Source organism: Poromitra crassiceps (genome assembly GCF_964638095.1).
Source record: "Poromitra crassiceps genome assembly, chromosome: 1".
Lineage (NCBI taxonomy): Eukaryota > Metazoa > Chordata > Actinopteri > Beryciformes > Melamphaidae > Poromitra > Poromitra crassiceps.
In genome coordinates, this window is record NC_139623.1 from 127,043,392 (window position 1) to 127,065,345 (window position 21,954).

At 50.8% G+C, this 21,954-nt stretch overlaps 1 protein-coding gene across 2 annotated transcripts in view; it reads left to right on the plus strand.

Moving 5' to 3' along the window:
* rnf14 (ring finger protein 14) overlaps positions 1-21,954 on the plus strand; it is a 38,518-nt gene that overhangs the window by 12,095 nt on the left and 4,469 nt on the right. The window contains exons 5-7 of one of the 2 annotated variants that reach the window (XM_083643928.1): positions 3,232-3,339; positions 3,734-4,128; positions 13,525-13,753. In XM_083643928.1, coding sequence (XP_083500054.1) covers positions 3,232-3,339; positions 3,734-4,128; positions 13,525-13,753 — 732 coding nt within the window. The remainder of the gene's footprint in view (positions 1-3,231; positions 3,340-3,733; positions 4,129-13,524; positions 13,754-21,954) is intronic. The other variant, XM_083643929.1, reaches the window with a different exon arrangement.

Below are 21,954 nucleotides of genomic sequence, written 5' to 3' on the forward strand. Positions count from 1 at the left end.
CTTCGTTTCATTTAACGTTTAACATTCGTGTATGAGAACGCGACAGGCATCATCATGGCAAGCACAAGTGAGCTTCCTCAACCCTTCTCCCCGCTGTAAAGTCTCTCTGAAGGCCCCCCCCCTCCCCCTTCGTTTCATTTCACGTTTAACGTAACGTTAGTGTATGAGAACGCCTGCAGCGCAGCCAGACACAGACAGGCATCATCATGGCAAGCACAAGTGAGCTTCCTCAACCCTTCTCCCTGCTGAAAAAGCACAGGAATGAATGCGAGCAGCATGTTGTGGGCTGCACAAGATAACGAGAGCCACAAGACACACACGCGCACACTTTTCACGAACACGTTATCACCGGACGGTAAAATGTTGCCTTTAGGACACATAAGAACAAAACAACACGTGGGGCCACTGAGTAGCTTTCCAGACTCACCCGGTCTGTACCACCCGTGCCAAGTGAGTGCAGTTAGCAAGTAACAGCCAGGAAGTTATGCATAGCAGCGCCACGGTGAAACAGGAAGTTGGGTTGTTCTGCCTTCAGAGTAAAAGCATAAATTGTGTCACTTATGAGAAAAAAATATTTTTGAGCTGTGCAGGGCAACAAATGGTTAGAGAAGTATAATAGTATTTAAAAATCGAATCTAAAATCTAATTTTGAGAGAAAAAAGCTGAGATCTTTTTTTTTGCTGATCCGAAAAATCCGTGATCCGTGGCTCAAAATCTGTCATGCGATCCGATCCGTGGGTTTTCTGATCCGTCCCAGCCCTAGCTGTATTACTGTACCTCTGCCAGCCATCCATTTCTCTCTTTTCCATCTGGGGGCTGACAGACTTGGTTGAGAGCTCAGAGCAATCAATCAAGCCGCCATGACCGTCCATGCCCAGGCTAAGGCCATGTTCACATTACAGGCAAATCCGATTTGCTGATAAAGTCATTAATCATCATTATCTTGATTGGTTTCCCAAATCTGATTTGGGAGTGTGTCCGCACTGCCATGAATCTGATTTTCAAGTCGGATCTGTGTGTCCAGACCTAAACAGCCTATCTGCATGGGTTGCTATAGTAACGACGTGGGCGTCAGTAAATATGTACGTTGGTGACGTGGTTTTCCTGCGCAGAAGCATTTCAATCATGAGAGACCAGAGGGTAGAGTTTTAACAAGCAAGCTTTATTCAAGTATGGCAGAGCGATAAGATCTATGGCATGGGACGGTATGGCAACTAATTCTGATGGCATGGCAGCATGGCGACTAGTTCTTTGGCGTAATGACTCCGCGCTAAGATGCCTCTCTTATTGCGGTGAGAGAGGGCATCTGCTCGGACTAGAATAGAGAATCCCCCCCCGTAGGGGATTCTTCAGGAGTCAAGACATTGGTGGTGGCCTGGGGAGGTGGGTGGGTCGAAACGCAGCTTTCAGAGAATGGGATGCGATCAGCTCGGGTACCGCGACCAGAAGATCAGGGAAAGGGGACGATGACCCACAGAGCATGGCTATAAATACTGCTACGTCATAGCCTCGGCACTGACGACATTATCGGCGTCATATAGGCACGTGCGTCACGCGGACGTCACGCTGGGATTACACTTGTGCTCGTCACACTAGGATTACATGAGGTGAGGTGAGGTCACTAGGATTGCGCGTGGTGCGAGGCAGCGTGTCTGGTCTTCATCTTGAAACTAGGTCGAGACCACCATTTGATGACGAGTTGCGAGTGACGTTCAAATCAGATTTGGTGGATCTGTGCGTCCGCACTGAAGACACCTCAGTCAAAAGCACATTTGAAGCAGATTGGAGACTACCTCTGTGGTTTGGGACAAGTGACACAAATCAGACTTGGAGCGTCCAGACTCATAAAACCAATCTGGATAAAGTCATTAACTCATTCACCGCCAATGACGTCTTTGACGTGTTATCAGCAATGGCCTTCCCCGCCAAGGACGTGTTTGACGTGTTTTTGTTTTTATTGGTGCAGCGCCTGCAGCAAACACTTGCCCAGCCTGTCACACAGACACAGGTCCCTGCCTTCAAAGGGTAGCCGACAGCACGCGATCAAACACATACCGCAGCTGTTGTTTTGAAATTGATGCAAGAGGAAATGCAGAGAACGGGTAACGCTTCCTTGTGCAGACAGGAGAAACATTGAAACGCCGAGCTGGAGTCGCCTTCCTCTGTGCCAGCCAGGAGAAAACGGGAGAAAGTAATCAAGAGATGTGTTTGATCATCGGAGGAATGAGGAAATGATCGATCAGTTTGCGAGGGCGGTGAGGACGTGTTGAATAGCCGAGGGGAAAACGGGAACGATCATAGATATGACAGGGAGACATGGACGAGGACGGTGTACCAGAACAAATCAAAATAAACACAGGAACAGCTAGGCAGCAGCGGGCAGAAGGCACTCACAGCAGCCCGCTGTCCTTCTCAAGAGCTCTTGGGCTGCTCGCCCTCCAGTGTTGCTCCTGGCCAATCCCAGCGCCACATGGGTTAGAAATCTAAAAGGGGGATCGTGTGTGTGTGTGTGTGTGTGTGTGTGTGTGTGTGTGTGTGTGTGTGTGTGTGTGTGTGTGTGTGTGTGTGTGTGTGTGTGTGTGTGTGTCTGTCTGTCTGTCTGTCTGTCTGTCTGCACACTCACACCGAGTAAACTGTATTGTTGAATGTAAAAAAAAAGCACTTCATGTGTGTGTATATATATATATATATATATTTATTTTTTTTGTCATTTGTGTCCTAACGAATAATATTTACATGTCTGATGTCAATACAGTTCAAAATAAAAGAATTGAGAGTGAGTTATGCCTGAGATTGTGCCCTTTTACAAAAATGCTTTTTTCTCCCTTTTCTCTTCCCAGACAGGCTTTTTTGGTGAACATGGGGTGTATAAAAAGGGTTATAAGTAGAGTACAGAACATGCTAAAAGCTAACTTTCTTTTTGGGGGTGAAAGTAGAGACTTAGATCTTCATTTCGAGGTATTGGACATCACTGTAGTCCTAGTACAGAATTTACTGTGGGTCTTGAAAGATGACCAAACATTATGGAAATACTTGGCCTGTGCCAAAAATGCCAGTCAGATATTGGCAGTGAATGAGTTAATAGGTCACTAAAGTTCACAAATCAGATTTGGCCTCCTAGTCTGAACATGGCCTAAGTGCTATACACACGTAGGCTACTGTAGGATGGCTGGATATTTTTTGATAATATAGACGATGCATTTGAATTCGATGGCCACTTATTTATTTTAGCTGGAATACCGCCATATGGATTACAAACTGAGGAGCGGGGAGAACGGGAGCTGCAATCTACCAATGTGACAGACGGCAAACCGAGCATGCTGAACACGCTGCACCAAGGTAAATACATCGTTCATTTTCTCGTCTCTATGATATAATAAGGATATGAGCCGCTGCATGTCCAAAAACAAGCCATTTACAGGACATTAATACACACATTACAAATGCCCTGTATTCCTCGTTTCCAGGTCAGAGCTCAAAGCATATTAACGTTTTAGTGCATGGATGTCAAACAAAAATTATCAGGGTGAGTTAGAAAATCATAATTAAAGCTGGAAATCAGGTCCAGGTTGTAAAAAACCGGAATTCTCGGACAGCTTCATTTGCCGAGTATGACTGCTTGGGAGCTGGACTGGGCCCAATTCTGATACAGTATTACAAATACTATCGCTGCACGTTTAGTTTCTTAAAAATGTAACTGGGAGTGGTAAATATTTTCGTCACTTTTCTTTAGCTGCGAAGCAGTCAGAGATTTGCTGTGAAAATGAGGAGGAGGAGGAGAAGAAAAGGACACTGAGGAAGGGAAAGTCTGAACCACAGTTGTCGTCGTCGTCGTGTGAACTGGACCAGCGGGCTGTGCTGGTGGTGGACCCGCGCGTCGACATCCTACCTCAGCTGCTGGACTTCGACGAGGCGCAGCGCCAGAAGGTGTTCGACAGCAAGGTGTTCTGCTGCAACATCTGCTTCCTGGAGAAGCTGGGCTCCGGCTGCCTCTGCTTTAACAAGTGCCAGCACGTCTACTGCAGGGCCTGCATGACCGAGTACTTCCAGATCAAGATACGGGATGGCAATGTTCAGTGCCTTAATTGCCCTGAGCCCAAATGTACCTCCTTAGCCACACCGTTGCAGGTGAGAGAGAAAGGGGTGTGGGTATATGTGTGTGGGTGCCCGTGTGTGGCCCTGTATGCTTGCAGGGTGGGCAGTAAAGGAGTTTGCACACAGTTTTTTTTCCCGTATGCGTTTTTTTAATCCGTCATCTGGAAAAAATCGTCACGCACAGAAACCTTGCACACTGAGTCCGATGCGTTTTATTATGTTGTTCTATTCGCAATACAAGACAAATATTCGTCCTCCTGTATCCATTACAACATGGCTGACAGGCAGCAGCGGCTGATCTGCAGCAGCGGTGATGTGGACTGGAGAAAGACAGATGGCAGCAGTTTGGGGAATGGTAACCATTTCATACTGGAAACAGAGCTCCATGATGCTCACCTTCACCTCGCCAAGCCTGTGCGCTGTGCCCCCCCCCCCCCCCCCCCTCCCTTCAGGGAGAGGGGGTGGAGAGGGCCCAGTGAGGTGGAGCGAGCTGCTGCCTCTCCGCTCAGACTGGAGTCCCGCTCGGCCAGACACAGACAGATCACAAAAGGCTGTTTTGACTGATGCGGAAAAAAACACAGAAAATCGAACCTGTTCCGAAAACTTTACTGACGGACGAAAGTTTTGGAGTCAGTGTGTAAACGTGAGTGACACAACATGAGGTCGTATTTATTTTTGGACGTGCGACGTCGGACCAAGAATACAGACTCGGTGTGCAAAAGCCTTAAGCCTCCATTACTTATTTCACCTGAATCTTGACTAGGGGTGGGACAAAATATCGATACTCACGGTATCGTGATATTTCCACTTGCGATACGTTATCGATACACTGGCACCAAGTATCGATATGTTTATTTAAAAATAAAAAATAAATTATAAACAGGCTAAAATATTATGCTGTGTGTGGTAGTTGAAACATAGTTTTAAGTTGTTGAAACAAAAACATAAATAGTGTAGGCTACATGAATGGAAATGTTTGATCATTAATATCTACTTTTAGAAATTATATAGGTAGGTTATATAGGTTTTATTTCGTTGAAGCTCGGCTCCCACCTATTGCCATCTCTGCGTGGTACACGCTATCGAATGCTCTTACCTTTTATTACTTTAAAAGTGTCCTTTCCAACCATCCATTAGACCGTTGACAGGATGCAGACTGGACCCTTGGAAAATCCGGGGCGATCCTGACGGTCTCATGGTCTCCCATCCAATAGCAGGAGTAGAGGCGGGCACAAGCCCTCACGCCTGGAATTGGACCGGGAAAACACCACTCTTACCTGCATTCGGCCAAGGACAGACGTGTGAATTATTGCTCCAGATTAGCGTTAGCTTGCCCGACCACTTTCACTTCAACTGCTCCCCGTACATCGGCGTAGCGGACGGGAACCTCGGTCGTTGATTTTCCGGTCTGGAAGGTTACCTTCGCCTGGGCGGTGAAAGTTGGAGGCGAGCGACAAAGCTAATGGCTCAATTCCACCACATTTTACAGCCCTGCACAGCCCGTCACCACTCGGCTCTACTTGCTTCAACCCGATGGACGTTCTGCTTCGACCGCCTTTCATCTGCCCCCGCCCACACCTGGTCGTCCAAGCGACCGCATATCTGCCCTCCACCCATGTCCCGAAATATGCTATAACATAACGTTACAATTAAATCCATACACAGAACTTTTAAACTGTTTATGAAATACTGGTGCCTCTAAATGACCTACAGTGTGTGTGTGTGTGTGTGTGTGAGAGAGAGAGAGAGAGAGAGAGAGAGAGAGAGAGAGAGCAGTGCTGGCATGACCACAGTCCTTGATCCTGGCCTGAGCAGCCAGCTCATAGCATCACAGCATGTTGGGCGGGTGTTACAGTGTACATCGGCAAAAGTGACAATCGACCAGGAGAATGGATATCACTTTGTTGTTAGTCAAAACTCACAAGCGCTGCTAAAGGGGCGGGCACGAGGGACGGGGTTTGCGCTAGAGTGAAGCCTCTACCCCCGCGGCAGAGCCAGGCAAAACCGCGGCTTCACCAAGCGCCTGCGGCCTAGCGGAGCCGACGCAGCACTAACTACACAAGCGCTTCAGAGCAGCGGACTTTTGGACAATTGAAACCACCGCGCCGATTTTATTTCACCAGAGGCGAAGGCAGCAAAACAAAAGACTGATGGAAGAGCATAATAGAAGAGAAGAGTAGGTAAGTAAACTGGTATGCAGCGCTGCATTGACAGTCAGTAGGATAGAGAGTAAACACGATTCTGCCTGACCAATCAGTCGTCTACAATGTTTTCACGTCACCGTATGAACCCGGGTTCGCAGAATAGAACCCCGACGAGGCAGGTACTAAAAGTAGCACGACTCAGCCCCAAATCAAAGCGAGCTGGGCCGGTTTATACCGGTGGGATGAGACCAAAAGTCGAGTCGAGCGGAGCGGGACCGCGCTACTAGCTGCGGTGGGATTGGGCCATAAGTGTTTTTTTCACGTGTCGGCGGCTTTTAAGAACAAGCCGGTCCGAGTGTCGTTGTATGCTTGCTAATTGAATTGCTCTGTCTAAGCTAACCTCACGTAGAGATAACTCTCCGCTACTAGCGTCACGTGTTTCGTAGCTTAGTCTCGTTCTTGTATTGGGTTACAGGTATTAGTCGGCACCACTGCCGACTGGCTTGCTAGAGTTAAGACCCGCTAAAATAGCCTGCCGCCTACGCGCGCTCGGTCTGCCACGTTCAGTGGTTTGTGTAACTCGCTTGCTTCAGTGTTACCCACAAGGCGATAAAGAAGAGGATACATTAACGTTAACGTTGTTCGCCTGTCACTACCGCGTGTTCTAACAGGATGGCTAGTGTTAACAAGGCGAAGCGCTGTGCGGACAAGTGTGGCGCGTGGCTATCAGCCAAGGACTCGCACACGCTGTGTGTTGAATGCCTGGGACAGGCCCACGCAGATAGCTGCCTCGGAGATCCGGAGTTTTGCCTCGCCTGTACTGAGATGCCTCGTAGCACTCAAAAATACAGGGCAGACTTCTTCAGAGGCCACGCTGGCGGCGTTGCTGCTGCAGCTGAGCCCAGCCAGAGTCAGACTACCTCTGGGCCTGCTACCTCCGACACCCCGCTGCCTCTCGGACAGCAGCACGTTGACAACTCTCGGGAGGGCTCCCAGCACAGCTCCCAGGAGAGCTCCCCACGTGCTTCTCGTTTGGGTTCACAGCACGGCCACAAGGAGGGTTCCCAGCAGTGCTCCCAGGTGAGCTCCCCACGTGTGTCTCGTTGGGGTTCACAGCATGGCCACAAGGAGGGTTCCCAGCAGCGCTGCCCGCTGAAGCGCCCACGGCAAGATGCGCGGGGTTCCCGGTCGGGTTCGCAGCACAGCTACCAAAGAAAAAAGGTAGGTTCCCAACAGTGCTCCCCGCCGAAGCGCCCGCGGCATGACGCGCGGATTTCCCAACGCGGTTCTCGGTCGGGTTCACAGCACAGCTGCCAGGTAGGTTCCCAGCGTGACTTCCCGCCGGGATCACGGCAGTGCGAGCAGTATACCCGGCACAGTTTCCCAGCGGGTTCACAGCACAAGACGGGTTCCCAGCGCGGTCCCCACCTGCGTTCCCCACATGGTTCCCGCTGTTCCCTGCCCCCCTCCCCCAGGTCGGGTGAAGGTGCGGCTAACTCCCGTGTCTCGGAATGGGCTCGCCTTTCCGCCAAGATGGCCGGAGGCGGGGGACCCTGGGATGACTTCCTCGAGATCCACCCAAAACGGGATGATGAGGCCTCCCTGCTGGCCGGCCCGGGTAACCCAGAAAGGGCTCACCCCGGGGGGCTCCCCCCTCCTGACGACATCTCCTCTGAGATCTACCAGAGGGAGTTCAGGGAGGTCGTGGCCAGGGCTGTTTCCGCCCTCGACTGGGACTGGCCTACGCCCCCTACCGTCGAGAAGGACATGTTCACCGCCTCCCACTTCCGCGCCGTTGAGACGCCGCTACGGGGCAGCCTGCCCTTCTGCCCCGACGTGCAGCGTAGGGTTCAGCGATCCTGGACCAAACCCTACTCCTCTGAGGCCCCCATCCGACGCTTTAAGTGCTGGTCTAGCGTCGTGGAAGGGGCCCAATCAGGCTATGAACATCCCCCCCCACTGGAGAAGGCGGTGGCGGACCACCTGCTCCCAGGCCAGAAGAAGGAAGGGAAGCCCTTGCTCCCCTCCCCAGCCTGCAGGGAGACTGCTTCGCTCCTGGAAAAGTCCTATCTGGCGGCAGGCCAGGCGGCCTCCATGGCCAACACCATGGCCTTCCTGCTTAAGTATCATTGCTTCCTGGTAGACCAGGTCCAAGCAGCCCCCGAGCCTGAAATGTTCACTGAGCTACGCCGGGTCTCCGACTATGTCTTCAAGATGCTGGAGTGTGTGTCGGAGGACTCAGGGAGGGTCATGGGATCTTCGGTGGCCGCCTTGCGTCACCTCTGGCTGCAGCTCACCAGCCTGCGTGGCCATGAGAGGACGGACCTCCTCAACGCGCCCGTTTGCCCTACCGGGCTCTTCGGTTCAATGGCGGACCTCGCCAGCAGGGCCCAGAGGCGGCGTGAGGACACGGAGGCGGTCGGCAGAGTCCTGCCGCGCAAGACCGGGGCGACCCATCACACAGCGAGGCCACCCCCTGCCCGAGGTCGTTCGACGACGACCCGCGGCAGCCCTGCACGCCGTCCACGGGACAGGCAACCCCAGGGGTGGTCCGGTCCCCCAGCCAACGCAGACAGGAACAGCTCGAATGCCCCAAGGAACGCGGGGCCAACACCTCCCCAGCCAGCCTGGACTGGCGCGGGTCGAGGAAGCCGTGCCCGCCGCAGCAGGGGCTCCCGCCGTAACCCTGACAAGTCGGCCACCGCGACCGGGCCCCGAGGCCCGGCGCGTACCTAGCGGTCCCCCGGGGGGGGGAGGGGCAGCCTCCACGCTGCCAGGACCTGGCGTCCCACAGTGTTGTCGAGCGCCGAAGAGAGCCTTGCTCAGTACGTGTCCCTTGCCAGCGAAAGCTGCGAGGTGCTCGGAGGGCACCTCACCATCTGCAGGCCCCCCTGCTATTCCCCCCCCCACAGCTGTCGTCGCACCAGCCGGGCAACGACCTCCTGCGGCCTCCGGGATGCAGCCCCCCCGGGCTGGTCCTGCTGGGGCCGCACACCACGGGCGACGACTCGCCGCGGCCTCCGGGACGCAGCCCCTATGGGCTGGTCCTGCCGGGGCTGCACACCATGCTGCCACGGCCTCCGGGACGCACCCCCCCTGGGGACGTCCTGCTGGGGCCGTGTGCCGTGGCGCCTCAGGATCATGTGCCAAGGGTAACCCCGACACAGGGCACCAGACCTGCCCTGGCAAACAGCCTCCCCCTGTGGAAGAGGCTGTGCAGACCCACACCGTGGGTGCTGCGAACGCTGGAGAAGGGCTACGCGCTGCAGTTCGCGGCCCCCCCGCCGGCTTTCACGGGCATCCCTGTCTCAGACCTGGCGAATGCGGACTCCATGGCTGTCCTCGGCGAGGAAGTCTCCTCGCTTCTGGCAAAGGGCGCGATACGGCCCGTGCCGGACAAGGACAGGCAGTCCGGGTTCTACCACAGGTACTTCCTGGTGCCCAAGAAGGACGGGTCCTTACGGCCCATCCTCGACCTCAGGCGGCTAAACCCCCTGCTCAGGAAGCTTCCCTTCCGCATGTTGACGCTCCCCACACTGTTCAGAGCGATCAGACCCGGGGACTTCTTCACGTCAGTCGACCTAAAGGACGCCTTCTTCCACGTTTCCATCGTGGAAAGGCACAGGAGGTACCTCCGGTTCTCCTTTCAGGGAGTCTCCTACGAGTACTGCGTACTCCCCTTCGGCCTGTCTCTAAGTCCCAGGACTTTCACAGTCTGCGTCAACACAGCGCTGGCTCCCCTCCGAGAGATGGGGATCCGCGTTTACGTCTACCTCGACGACGCCCTGATAGCGGCGAGCTCGAGCGAGATGGTGTCCGCACACACCGAGGTGCTGACTTCCCACCTCCAGGCCTTGGGGTTCCTTATAAACTGGCGCAAGAGCGCCCTTGTGCCTCAACAGGTCACAACCTTCCTGGGTCTGGAGCTAGACTCCCTTTCAATGCGCGCCCGCCTCTCTCCGGAGAGGCTGGACAACCTTCGGAGGACAGCGGAGACTCGGCGTCACGCACGCACGATCTCCGTTCACCAGTGCTCCGTGCTACTGGGCCTTATGGCCGCGGCGACCGCGGCAATTCCTCTGGGGCTGCTGCACATGCGCCCCTTCCAAAGGTGGTTCCTCGGTCATCGCTTGGACCCAGCGATACATCGGTCCCGCGTTCTTACGCTGTCGGACCGCGCTCGCCAAGCCTTGGAAGTGTGGACGGACCGCTGTTGGCTCTTAGAGGGCGCCAGACTGGGTCCGGTCCCACTCAGGCGAGTGATTCGGACCGACGCCTCCCTTTGGGGCTGGGGCGCGGTCTTCGAAGGCCAGGCTGCAAACGGGCGATGGCAAGCCCAACAGCTTCGCCACATAAACATACTAGAGCTGGAGGCAGTTCGCCTCGCTCTTTGGCACTTCCAACATCAGATCATGGGCCACCATGTACTGATACGGTCGGACAACACCGCGACAGTGGCGTACATCAACCGCCAGGGCGGTGTCCGGTCGCTGGCTCTGAACCAGCTGGCTACGGTCATCCACGAGTGGGCCCGTCTCCACCTGCTGTCCCTGTCGGCGGCACACATTCGGGGCCACCTCAACCTGGGAGCGGACCTGCTATCGCGGGGCAACCCGCGCAATTCAGAATGGGTTCTCCACCCACAGGTGGTGGAGCAGATCTGGGCCAGGTTCGGGCAAGCCAGCGTCGATCTCTTCGCCTCGCGGCTCGCACACCATTGCCCCCAGTGGTTTTCCATCCTCGCGGACGATCCACCGTTGGGCCACGACGCGCTGGCGCACGTCTGGCCGAGGGCGGCCCTCTATGCGTTCCCCCCAATCGCACTGATTCCCCAGGTGCTAGCCAGGGTGAGACAGCAAGGGCTACAGCTCATTCTGGTAGCCCCGCACTGGCCGTCGCAGGTCTGGTTTGCGGATCTGATCACTCTGACGAGAGGTCCTCCGTGGCTGCTGCCGCGTCGGAAGGACCTGCTGTCGCAGGCGGGCGGAGAGATACTCCACCCATCCCCACACAAGTGGAAGCTGGCCGCTTGGTCCCTGAACGGGAACGGTTGCTAGCCCAGGGCCTGCCTGCGAACGTCGTGCAAACCATACAGAGTGCTAGAGCCACCTCGACTCGCACTCAGTACACCTACAAGTGGCGGTCCTTCTCACGCTGGTGCGCAGAAAGGAACCTGGACCCGGTGACCTGCGACGTTCGGCCCATTCTCTGCTTCCTCCAGGGTCTGTACGAAGCGGGCCAGTCGCCGCAGTCCCTTAAGGTTTATGTGGCCGCCATCTCGGCCTGCCACATGGACATCGAGGGCAAGACAGTGGGAGGCCTGTCTTTGGTCTCTCGTTTCATGACGGGTGTGCGCAAGCTTCGCCCCCAGACAAGGAACATCTTTCCCAAGTGGGACTTGGTCACGGTCTTGGATGGCCTCTCGAGGCCCCCGTTTGAACCACTCGACGCTGCCGACCTGAAACACCTCTCGCTGAAGACGGCATTGCTTCTCGCTTTGTCTTCCGGCAAGAGAGTGGGAGACTTGATTGCCCTGTCAGTGCAACAATCGTGCATGGTGTTCTCTAACGATGGGCGCAGGGCCACGCTCCGCCCGAACCCTGCTTATCAGCCTAAGTGTATTGGGGCTGGCTTCAGGTCCATGACCATAGACCTGGTCGCGTTTGAGCCTTCTGCCTCTTCTTCGGCGGAAGAGAGGAGACTTAGGTCGCTCTGCCCCGTGCAGGCGCTCCGTGCCTATGTGGCCAAGACGCGTACTTTGCGTACGTCTAACCAGCTTCTGGTGTGCCATGGGGCTAAGGCTCTGGGCAAGCCGTTGTCCAAACAGCGTCTATCGCACTGGATAGTGGAGGCCATTAACTTGGCCTATTCTGCCGCTGGGAAGGTTCCACCGGAAGGAATTAAGGCCCACTCTACTCGGGGCGTGGCTTCTTCCTGGGCGCTGTTGCGCGGTGTGACGGTGGAAGATATGTGCGCAGCTGCGTCATGGTCGACTCACCATACCTTTGTGAGGTTTTATAGTCTGGATGTGGGAGGCGCGACATTCGCTCATGCGGTTCTGTCTGCCTCCGCGGACTAGTTGCCTCGCTGACTGCTCCCCAATCCTTATCGGGTTCCCATGCGCTATAAGCCGTGACGGCCCATTTTTCGATCGAGAGTCGCAAGGTCGGGCACTTAGGTGCTCCTTTGCAGCAAGGTCGGTTGTAAGGTGGCAATAGGTGGGAGCCGAGCTTCAACGAAATAAAACTAAGGGGTTGTCCTACAATCCAGGTTTTATGAGTGAAGCGAGGCTCCCACCTCAGGTGCCTTGCTGCCAGTCTGTCTGGTTCTGGCCGAATGCCGGGTGAGTGGTGTTTTCCCGGTCCAATTCCAGGCGTGAGGGCTTGTGCCCGCCTCTACTCCTGCTATTGGATGGGAGACCATGAGACCGTCAGGATCGCCCCGGATTTTCCAAGGGTCCAGTCTGCATCCTGTCAACGGTCTAATGGATGGTTGGAAAGGACACTTTTAAAGTAATAAAAGGTAAGAGCATTCGATAGCGTGTACCACGCAGAGATGGCAATAGGTGGGAGCCTCGCTTCACTCATAAAACCTGGGTTGTAGGACAACCCCTTAGTTTTCTTGTTTTAATAATAATAATAAAAAGACTTAATGTGTAACTTTTCCTCCGTGGTATCGAAAATGGTATGAGTGAGTGAGTGAACTCTGAGAGAGTTCATGTCAATTCTGCTAATAAATACTCAATACCTGCTTCTTGCCTTTTAGGGGTATTTTTTTCTCTTCGGTTACACAGATATCGTAGGTTAAATTTCTTCCAATATATCGATTATCGCAGAATCGCTGTATCGTGATAATCTCGTTATCGAGGGCCAAGTATCGTGACCATATCGTATCGTGAGTTACTCCACGATTCCCACCCCTAATCTTGACCCTCCCCTTCTTTTCTTTTCTTTTGGACTTGGTATTTATTGTCACATTTCAGCCATGCCTGACCTGTACATCATCACCCATTAATTGATTGACCATAATGCAATAGCATCTTCTTTTTAAGTAATAATAAAATAAACAAATGACAAGCTTCACAGTAAATCAAACAGAAAAGGAAAGGGAAAAGAAAGTGTGTTTGTTGACCCTTTGTAGGAGCCATTCAAGCGTGTAAAGAATAATCTGTTGGGATGACTTTAAAACAATTCTTCCCTCATGGTGGCCGGTGGATGAAAAAGTGACGTTTCTTCTTCCCCACCCTTTGTGACGAACCACTTCCTCCCGTCTCTGCCTCTTCCAGGTGAAGCAGCTGGTGGACGAGGAGCTGTTTGCCCGTTATGACCGCCTGCTGCTGCAGTCCAGTCTGGACCTCATGGCCGACGTGGTCTACTGTCCTCGCCAGTCCTGCGCCACCGCTGTTATGGTGGAGCCAGACACAACCATGGGCATCTGCCCAGCTTGCCAGTATGCCTTCTGCACCCTCTGCAAGCTGGGCTATCATGGCCTCTCCCACTGCAAAATCACTTCAGGTAATGTTGCCGGGGGGAAAAAGGTCATAATTGCTTAGTGCCCCTCATGTGACCAAAGCCGCTTTCAGACATGCCTTGGAACTCGGGAGTTATCTAGAGGGGACCCGGGTGGCGGTGTATGTATGAACACGTTTTGGTGAGCTACTGTATGCGCGCTCCTCCTCCTCCTCCCTCCTACGACCCGGCCCTGAGACAAGCTTCTACCCTAGTCGCATGGGCGGGCGGGCCCCGCCCCTCCAGAGCTCCGTGAAGTAGCCAGCTCAGTGAGTGGGATGAGGCGGAGGAGAGAGGCAGAAAGCCAGCGTGACAGATTATTAGTATATAAATAGTCAATGTGAATGAGCGAGCAAAAAAACCCATCATGCAGTTTCTAGTTTTTCCAAATAAAGCTCGAACCTGCTCCGTGTGTCAGCCAACAGGCTACGTGTTGCTGGATTGAAAATGCTCATGGCTTTGATCTTATTTCATTTCTGCAGAGCTTCGCACAGCACACACCTTTAAAATAGAGCATTTTTGGACGCGAGGGTCGTCCTGCTTCCCAGTATTGGACATTGCTAGGTAGGGTATCTGGATCTGGTTGCGTTCATGCCTTTGATTTAACGTTTACACAGCGTTTGTTAAGATTCACGTGCCGAACCGCAAATTCCAAGTAGCGTCAAGTCAGGCAGTATAAAACGGAAACTTCCGGGTACAACCTTCGCAATAATGGCAATTAAATAAAGTAAATGCACGTGTAATGTTTTTTTGTGTGTGTGATCCGAAAGATACAGAACAGAGATAAACTGGAAGAATATCTGCTCCCTTCGAAAAGTCAATTTTTACCCGTAGTGAGTCGACCGTTCAGATTTTTTTTTACTAAGTAATACAACATTGATTTTATTATGCCCCCGCCGGGGATAGCCAGGCCGGAGGCATTATGGATCCGGGTTGTCCGTCCGTCCATCCGATGTTCGTTAACGCGATATCTCAGGAACGCCTTGACGGAATTTCATCAAATTTGCCTCAAGCATCAACTTAGACTCGAGGATGATCTGATTAGATTTTGGTGGTCAAAGTTCAAAGGTCAAGGTCACTGTGACCTCTCGAACACCATTTTCAAGCTTGTTAACGTGATATCTCAGGAACGCCTTGACAGAATTTAATCAAATTTGCCTCAAGCATCGTCTTACGGCCGGAACACACATCTTGCGTGTGCTGTGCGTCTGCGTGGCGTCTGCGTGGCGTTTTCATTTCGGTTCCCATGTTAACAGGTTACAGCAGCCACACCACCGGCATCAGACGCGCGTCTCAGGCGCGTGTCTTGCGAGCGTGAGACGCGCGTCATCTAGAGAATAGAAGCGAAGCCTATTTTTTCAGCTTTCCGCGCGCGTGTCTCTAGCGTCTCTACAGAAATACACATTAAAAATGACCTATTTCTGTTCATAATCATATCATACAAGCACTATTTTCAAAGCAGAGATAATAACTGTTAGCAGAGTGGGTTAATGCAGCAGTTCTCGCGTGCACTCCCAGAGCAGCAGCAAGACGGAGGAAATAAATATACACGAGGAACAGTTTCTCTTTCTCTGTGGTTCTTCTCCCATAGGAGCTGTTTATTGACACTGACACTGGGTCAGAGACACACACACACACACATACATACGTTTTCCGTGCATGTCATTGGCTGTAACCACCTGTGTTGCGTTCAGGTAACATCCTAAATTACAATGTTATACAATTGAGAGCATATTCTCTTTTATATCAACAATAAAATTCTCACAACACTTCCGTGTTTATTTCTCTGGGCGAATTTGCGGCATATTTTTTTTGACTCTGGTTGCCAATCAAGGCTCGTTTTGATTTGAGACGAGAGGATGAGCTGAGCTCACAGCTGCAGTTCTCCTGCCCTCTGAAAAACCAGATAGGCTACAACGTGGCTTCGTTCCTCCCCTCCCCTCCCCACCACACACACACACACACACACACACACACACACAAATCATACTGCCTCGATTCTGAAGTGAGCCCAAGCGATCTTCAGTTAAAATCATCATTGTATTGTTTATAGCAAATTTAATAAATGGTAAACTCTATAGGACGATAGTTGGCAGACAGGCAGCAGCGCAGCAGCTGCACGCACCAGCCACGCTGCCTGTGTGGATGCCGCGGGCGTGCCAGCCGCAGCAAGCACGCCACGCACACGCCACGCACATGCAAGATGTGTGTCCCGGCCGTTAGACTCAAGGATGATCTGATTCGATTTTGGTGGTCAAAGGTCAAGGTCACTGTGGCCTCTCGAACACCATTTTCAAGCTTGTTAACGAGATATCTCAGGAACGCCTTGACGGAATTTCATCAAATTTGCCTCAAACATCGACTTGGTCTCAAAGATGAACTGATTAGATTTTGGCAGAGATGGGCACTTGAGACTTGGTGACTTGGACTCGAGTCAACTCGAGTCCCTGTTTTGATGACTTGTGACTTGACTTGACAAAACCATAAATGACTTGAGACTTACTTGGACTTGGAAGTTAAAGACTCGAGACTTGACTTGAGAGGTGATGACTTGGATGACTTGGATGACTTTGTGTTTGTTAGTTTAAAGTAAAGTTTAAAGTTAACAATGAAATAATAACGTAACATTGTCAAGTGTCTCTGTCTGTCCGGTAGCGTCATGCAGAGTGCATGGCGAGTGCAGCTGGAACGGCATTAGAAAACATTTAATTGGAGCGTCACGACAATGCCATAAGGAGGAGCATGACTGAGTCATCCAATGACAAATCAGTCAGTCATGCTCCTCCTTATGACATTGTTGTGATTGGATGACTGGCTGTCAATCACTGATTGCACACAGCTGAGTTATTCTGCAGAGGCAGACGCAGTGTTGCCAACTTGGCTACTTTGTCGCTACATTTAGCTATTTTTCAGACCCCCCTGGCGACTTTATTTCTTCAAAGCGACGAGCGACAAATCTGAGTATGGGAAGCAATGTTAATGTGTTGAATCTCAATGGATTTTGCCCATGAGTTGGTGTATGTGCGGGTTTTCTCTGTCTCTCTCCTTGTCTCTGCCTGTCTGACCAACACAGACACAGCGCTTCTCCCCTATCTGGCCCAGGCGGGCGGAGTCAGCACTTAATATTACAACGATAGTCAATGATTATTACAACGACTATGCTGACGCGTGTTTTTGTTTGTTTGTTTTCTAGCGACTTTCTGAGCAACCAATAGTGACTTTGCTTGGAAAAGAGTTGGCAGCACTGGGCAGACGGGACAGGGGCAGAATCTAAGAAAGTCTGATGTTGTAGTCTGGCTGTCAGTGTTTCACTGTTTAACAGTGATTGAGAGGAAATGTTTATTTAATATTTTTTACATTATGTTTTGATTGTTTAAGCAATTTGTTTTTGTTTGATTACATTTTAGTCTGGCTGTCAGTATTTCACTGTTTAAAACTGGCGCGGAGGATTATGATTTTGAAGCAGTTATTGAAATAAATAAGCGTTTATAAAGTTATTTGACTTTTGTATGATTACATTTATTTCACTGAATAGCAATGATTATAATACAAATTCAATTCATTTTTTAACTGGTTAGATACTGTAAATTGACCAATAATATCACTATTAGACAAGTAGGCTATTAACTCATTGAGTGCCAATGACGTCTAAAGACGTCAATTCAAATAGTAACGTAGAGTGCCAATGACGTCTAAAGACGTCAATTGTGTTTTTTGACGGTGGGACGTGGATCAAAGCCTGATGCATCTCCTGTAAAAGTATGGGGGATTTTGAAGGTGTATAAGCTATTTTACGGACCCATTAGGTGGCAACAGTGCTCTCCGGATTAGAGAAAGATGAGAAAAAAGAGTAGAAGAAGCGTGGGGAAACGGAAACCGATGCATGCTGTAACGTTAGCTGTGAACAGCAGCCAATCTGCTCCCACAATTGAGCCCCTCCGTCTCCGCTGCGATAGCCCCTCCACATGATTAGTTGCCAGAAAAGGAGCACCCGACACCAGCGTCTTTCTGAAAAGCCAAATCATTCTCAGCTGGAAGCGCTGGGAGCCGGCGCACAAAAACGGCGAAGCGCTGTGAAAATAGAGCTGGGTGCAACGCACTTTGAAACGTGCAGCAAAAAATTCGTGCAGCAGAGAGCCACCAGAGACACTCCCACGGAGGAGTTTGCAGTTGAGGGGGGTGGGGCACGCAGGGCACCATACAACACCGACCCAGACAGCAGGCTCGATGGACAGATTGGCAAACACAAGTTGGAATACCTGATGCCCACCAGCAGTAAATCAAGACCAGCAAGAAGGTGTAGGGTCTGCGCACGCAGGGGCCAGCGCTGCTGGTTGCAGCTAAAAAATATTATTTTGCCATCAAAATTCCTTTGTTTTCGCTGTTTTATTGAAGGAAATTATTTTTGAGGTGTCACTACATCAGAAAATATTAGCTTCAGAGTCAGTGATGTGCTTGAAATGCTTCATTTCACAAAAGGCTCATTATCTCAGCTTCTAGTTTGAAACGTCTGTTTTTGGTGAAACCAACCTATCTTCTACTGCTGATAACTAAAGAACGGAAAATTATATCAATAAACTTTTTTTTGCTGATGATACAAGAGAGTCTCTGGGAGCATCCGTTTTCCAGAAGTGGCTGGCACTCAATGAGTTAATACCATGTTTTAATACTGCATCTGTCAAGGTAAGACTGCAGTATCTTGGGCGTGGGGGGAAAAAGTGACTTGACTTGGGACTTGACTTGCCTTAACTAAGGACTCGACTTGACTTGACTTGACAAAACCTGTGACTTGACTTGACTTGCCCAAAACAAAATTACTTGGGACTTGCTTGGGACTTGGACCAAATTACTTGGGACTTACTTGAGACTTGGACCGAAGTGGCTTGGTCCCATGTCTGGATTTTGGTTGTCAAAGGTCAAAGGCCAAGGTCACTGTGACCTCTCGAATGCCATTTTCAAGCTTGTTAACGCAATGTCTCAGGAATGCCTTGACGGAATTTCATCAAATTTGCCTCAAACATCGACTTGGACTCAAGCATGAACTGATTAGATTTTGGTGGTCAAAGGTCAAAGGCCAAGGTCACTGTGACCTCTCGAATGCCATTTTCAAGCTTGTTAACACGATATCTCAGGAATGCCTTGACGGAATTTCATCAAATTTGCCTCAAACATCGACTTGGACGCAAGGATGAACTGATTAGATTTTCGTGGTCAAAGGTCAAGGTCACTGTGACCTCTCCAACGCCATTTTCAAGCTTGTTAACGCGATATCTCAGGAATGCCTTGACGGAATTTCATCAAATTTGCCTCAACCATTAACTTGGCCTCAAGGATGAACTGATTACATTTTGGTGGTCAAAGTTCAAGGTCACTGTGACCTCACGAACGCCATTCCCAAGTTCGTTAACGTGATATCTCAAGAACGGCTTGATGGAATTTCGTCTGATTTGGCTCAAACATCGACTTGGACGCAAGGATGAACTGATTCCATTTTGGTTATCAAAGGTCAAAGTTCAAGGTCACTGTGACCTCACACACCCAATTTACAAGCTCTGTAATGCAACATCTCAGGAGCGCCTTGATGGAATTTCTTCCAATTTGCCTCAAATGGTGATTTGGACTCAAGAATGAACTAATGGCGGAGGCATAAATCCGCGGTGCGGTCGTTCTAGTTTTGAAGGTAAAAACGTCTAGCTTCCTGTATTCTGTATAATTCTAGTAGGGTTGATGCATTTTAGGACTGAACACTAGCAAAGACCTGTTTTCTTTGTAGTGCTTGAGACTCGAGGAAATCGATGCATCTGGGCGTGAGTTGTAGGGTTGTTTAAATAATTACTAACGTTATGCGCAAACGATTATATGCCGCAAATGTAGACAGTGAAGTGCAGCTGTGTGGTCAGTTTTCACAACTCACTGGACACTGAGGATAGCCTACGGCTGAAATGTTTGTCTTGTTGCTGCTGTGCAGAATAAACTTTTTGTAAATCTACTTGTGAGTGCTGCCGTGGTCTATTGATTATAGACTCCTATTATCTTCAGTTTTCACAACTCCACATTGTGTGGTCATGCCCAAATTCCCCCCACCCCCGCCCCCTCTCTACTCTACACCTGGAGGTGCTCCACATGTGTGTAAGCAACATGCCTCATGTATGAAAGGATACACTTCACGTATCCCCCGGGTCAGGCTCAGGGCAAGCAAGCAACCCTGACCTGACCCGGAGTTCATGTCTGAAAGTGGCTCAAGTGACTCCAGACTTGGCAGGTCTCCTGTCCTTGGCAATAGGCCCATTTCACAGCAACCGTTTTGAGTTTGTAAAGCAGGAACTACAGCAGGTGTCACCAATACCATTAATGATGGTTCCATTCCATTTAGTTGTTCCAGCGCCAGGGCCCTCATTAATGTTATTGGTTACATCTGCTTTACCGACTCAAAACGGTTGCTGTGAAAAGGGCCTATAAGGTTGATTTGTGCAGATAGTAGTGGGTGAGACTTTGAACCTGTCTGCCAAGTTTGGGAGCTGTAGCCCTTACAGTTTCACTTTTATGGGGGGGGGGGTAAGAAGAAGAAGAATGTGAACAACAGCATTAGGGTTCCAGCACTACATTGAGGCTATCACTATTAAAGTGTGGAGCAGCATGGTACAGTAGTCGCTTTCACACACAGATCGCGCAAAATTGCAGTTCAGAAGGCCTGCAAAGCCGGCAGCCTCGGAACAGAAATTGCTTTCACACACAGCCAAGCAGCACCGCCACATCCCCGTCCTGGGGTGTGCTTTCAGGTGACAGTCACCGCTCCCGGATTGAAAGGCGAGCGGAGGCATTTCCACCCAGCTCCTCCTAGCCCAAATGAATATTTTCATAGGTTAGTGTAGCCTAGGCTACTGTATGATGAACAAATTCATTCAACAACCAAACATCGCCGATGTATGCCAGCTGACGCGCAGCTGCGGTCATTACAAAGTGATAAAACACGAAAGTGCAGCATGGTAACAAGGCTTTCAATATTCATCTGATCGACTTTATGAATCACAGATGCACCATCATGTAGCCTATTAGGTACAAGGCTAACTCTTAACTTTTGGTTCCAGTTTTTTGTAAAGCAAAGTATTCCCATGAAGTAGCTTAATTAGCGTCCCGCATATCAAACAGCTGCAGTCTGCATAACGTTTGTCGGGGGAATAGTAGGCTATAGGCTATAAATGCACATGACTACTATAACATTAGTAGTTTTTGTAAGGGAATGCACAACTGACTAGCTAGACAGATTGCAGTTCTGGAGCTGGTTTCGAGAGGGAATATCCTCAGACCAACTCGCCACAGACATCTATAGTCCTCTGAAGCGTATTATTATCCGTTAATTTTACCTACTAATGTCAACATCGTTTGAGCATAAAGCCTAACTTACTTACTAGGCACGGAGCATTCCTCCTGGCCGCCTTTTTTTACTTTCACTTATGCCTTTCTTGCTAAATGAGGTGGTTTCCCCTGTATTTTTTTTAATGAATGAGCTGACCATTCGCACCGTTCCGGCTTGCCGCTCCTACGCTTTCAGGTGGAGGCGGGTTGCAGGGTAACCCGGCGCTGTGACTAGGTCCACTAGCGGAACGAAAGGCGTACAACAATTACCCACCAACCCGCTTTCACAGCTTTCATATCGGAGGCGCGGATCACATTTTCCGTGCATTTTCCGGCTTTCAAGGCCGGTGTGAAAGCGGCTAGTGTTTCCCAGTCCTTTCCATCTGTCCTGCAAGTGTTTCTTCCAGCTGTGCTCTCCCTCCCACACCTGATCCAATAAAAGCTGTGTTTGTGTCTCCCTAGCCGTTTTCACACATGCGCTTTTTACCGCTAAATGACCGGAAAGCGGTCTAATGCCTTCATGTGTGAAAGTTGTTTTCCGGTATAAGCGTTCCCCCGTCATCGCGGACATTTCACCAGTTTCGAGCCAGTCAGAAGAGCGGTATGCCGCGATAAGGGACACATTTGCCGTCATTTGCCGGTCCTTCTCTCATGGGCGTTCACTTCCAGCGTGCATCATCTAATCATTCGCGCACATCAAAGCAAACTACTTCCACATTTCGCTTCGTGCATTTGCTTTCTCTACATACAAGCATTGGGCGGCTTGCAAGCCACTGCCATTCTCGCTGTGTCTGTCCTGTGTCGGGCTGCTGCGAAGTGCGGAGGACTGAAGGACTCCGCACGGCTGTGTT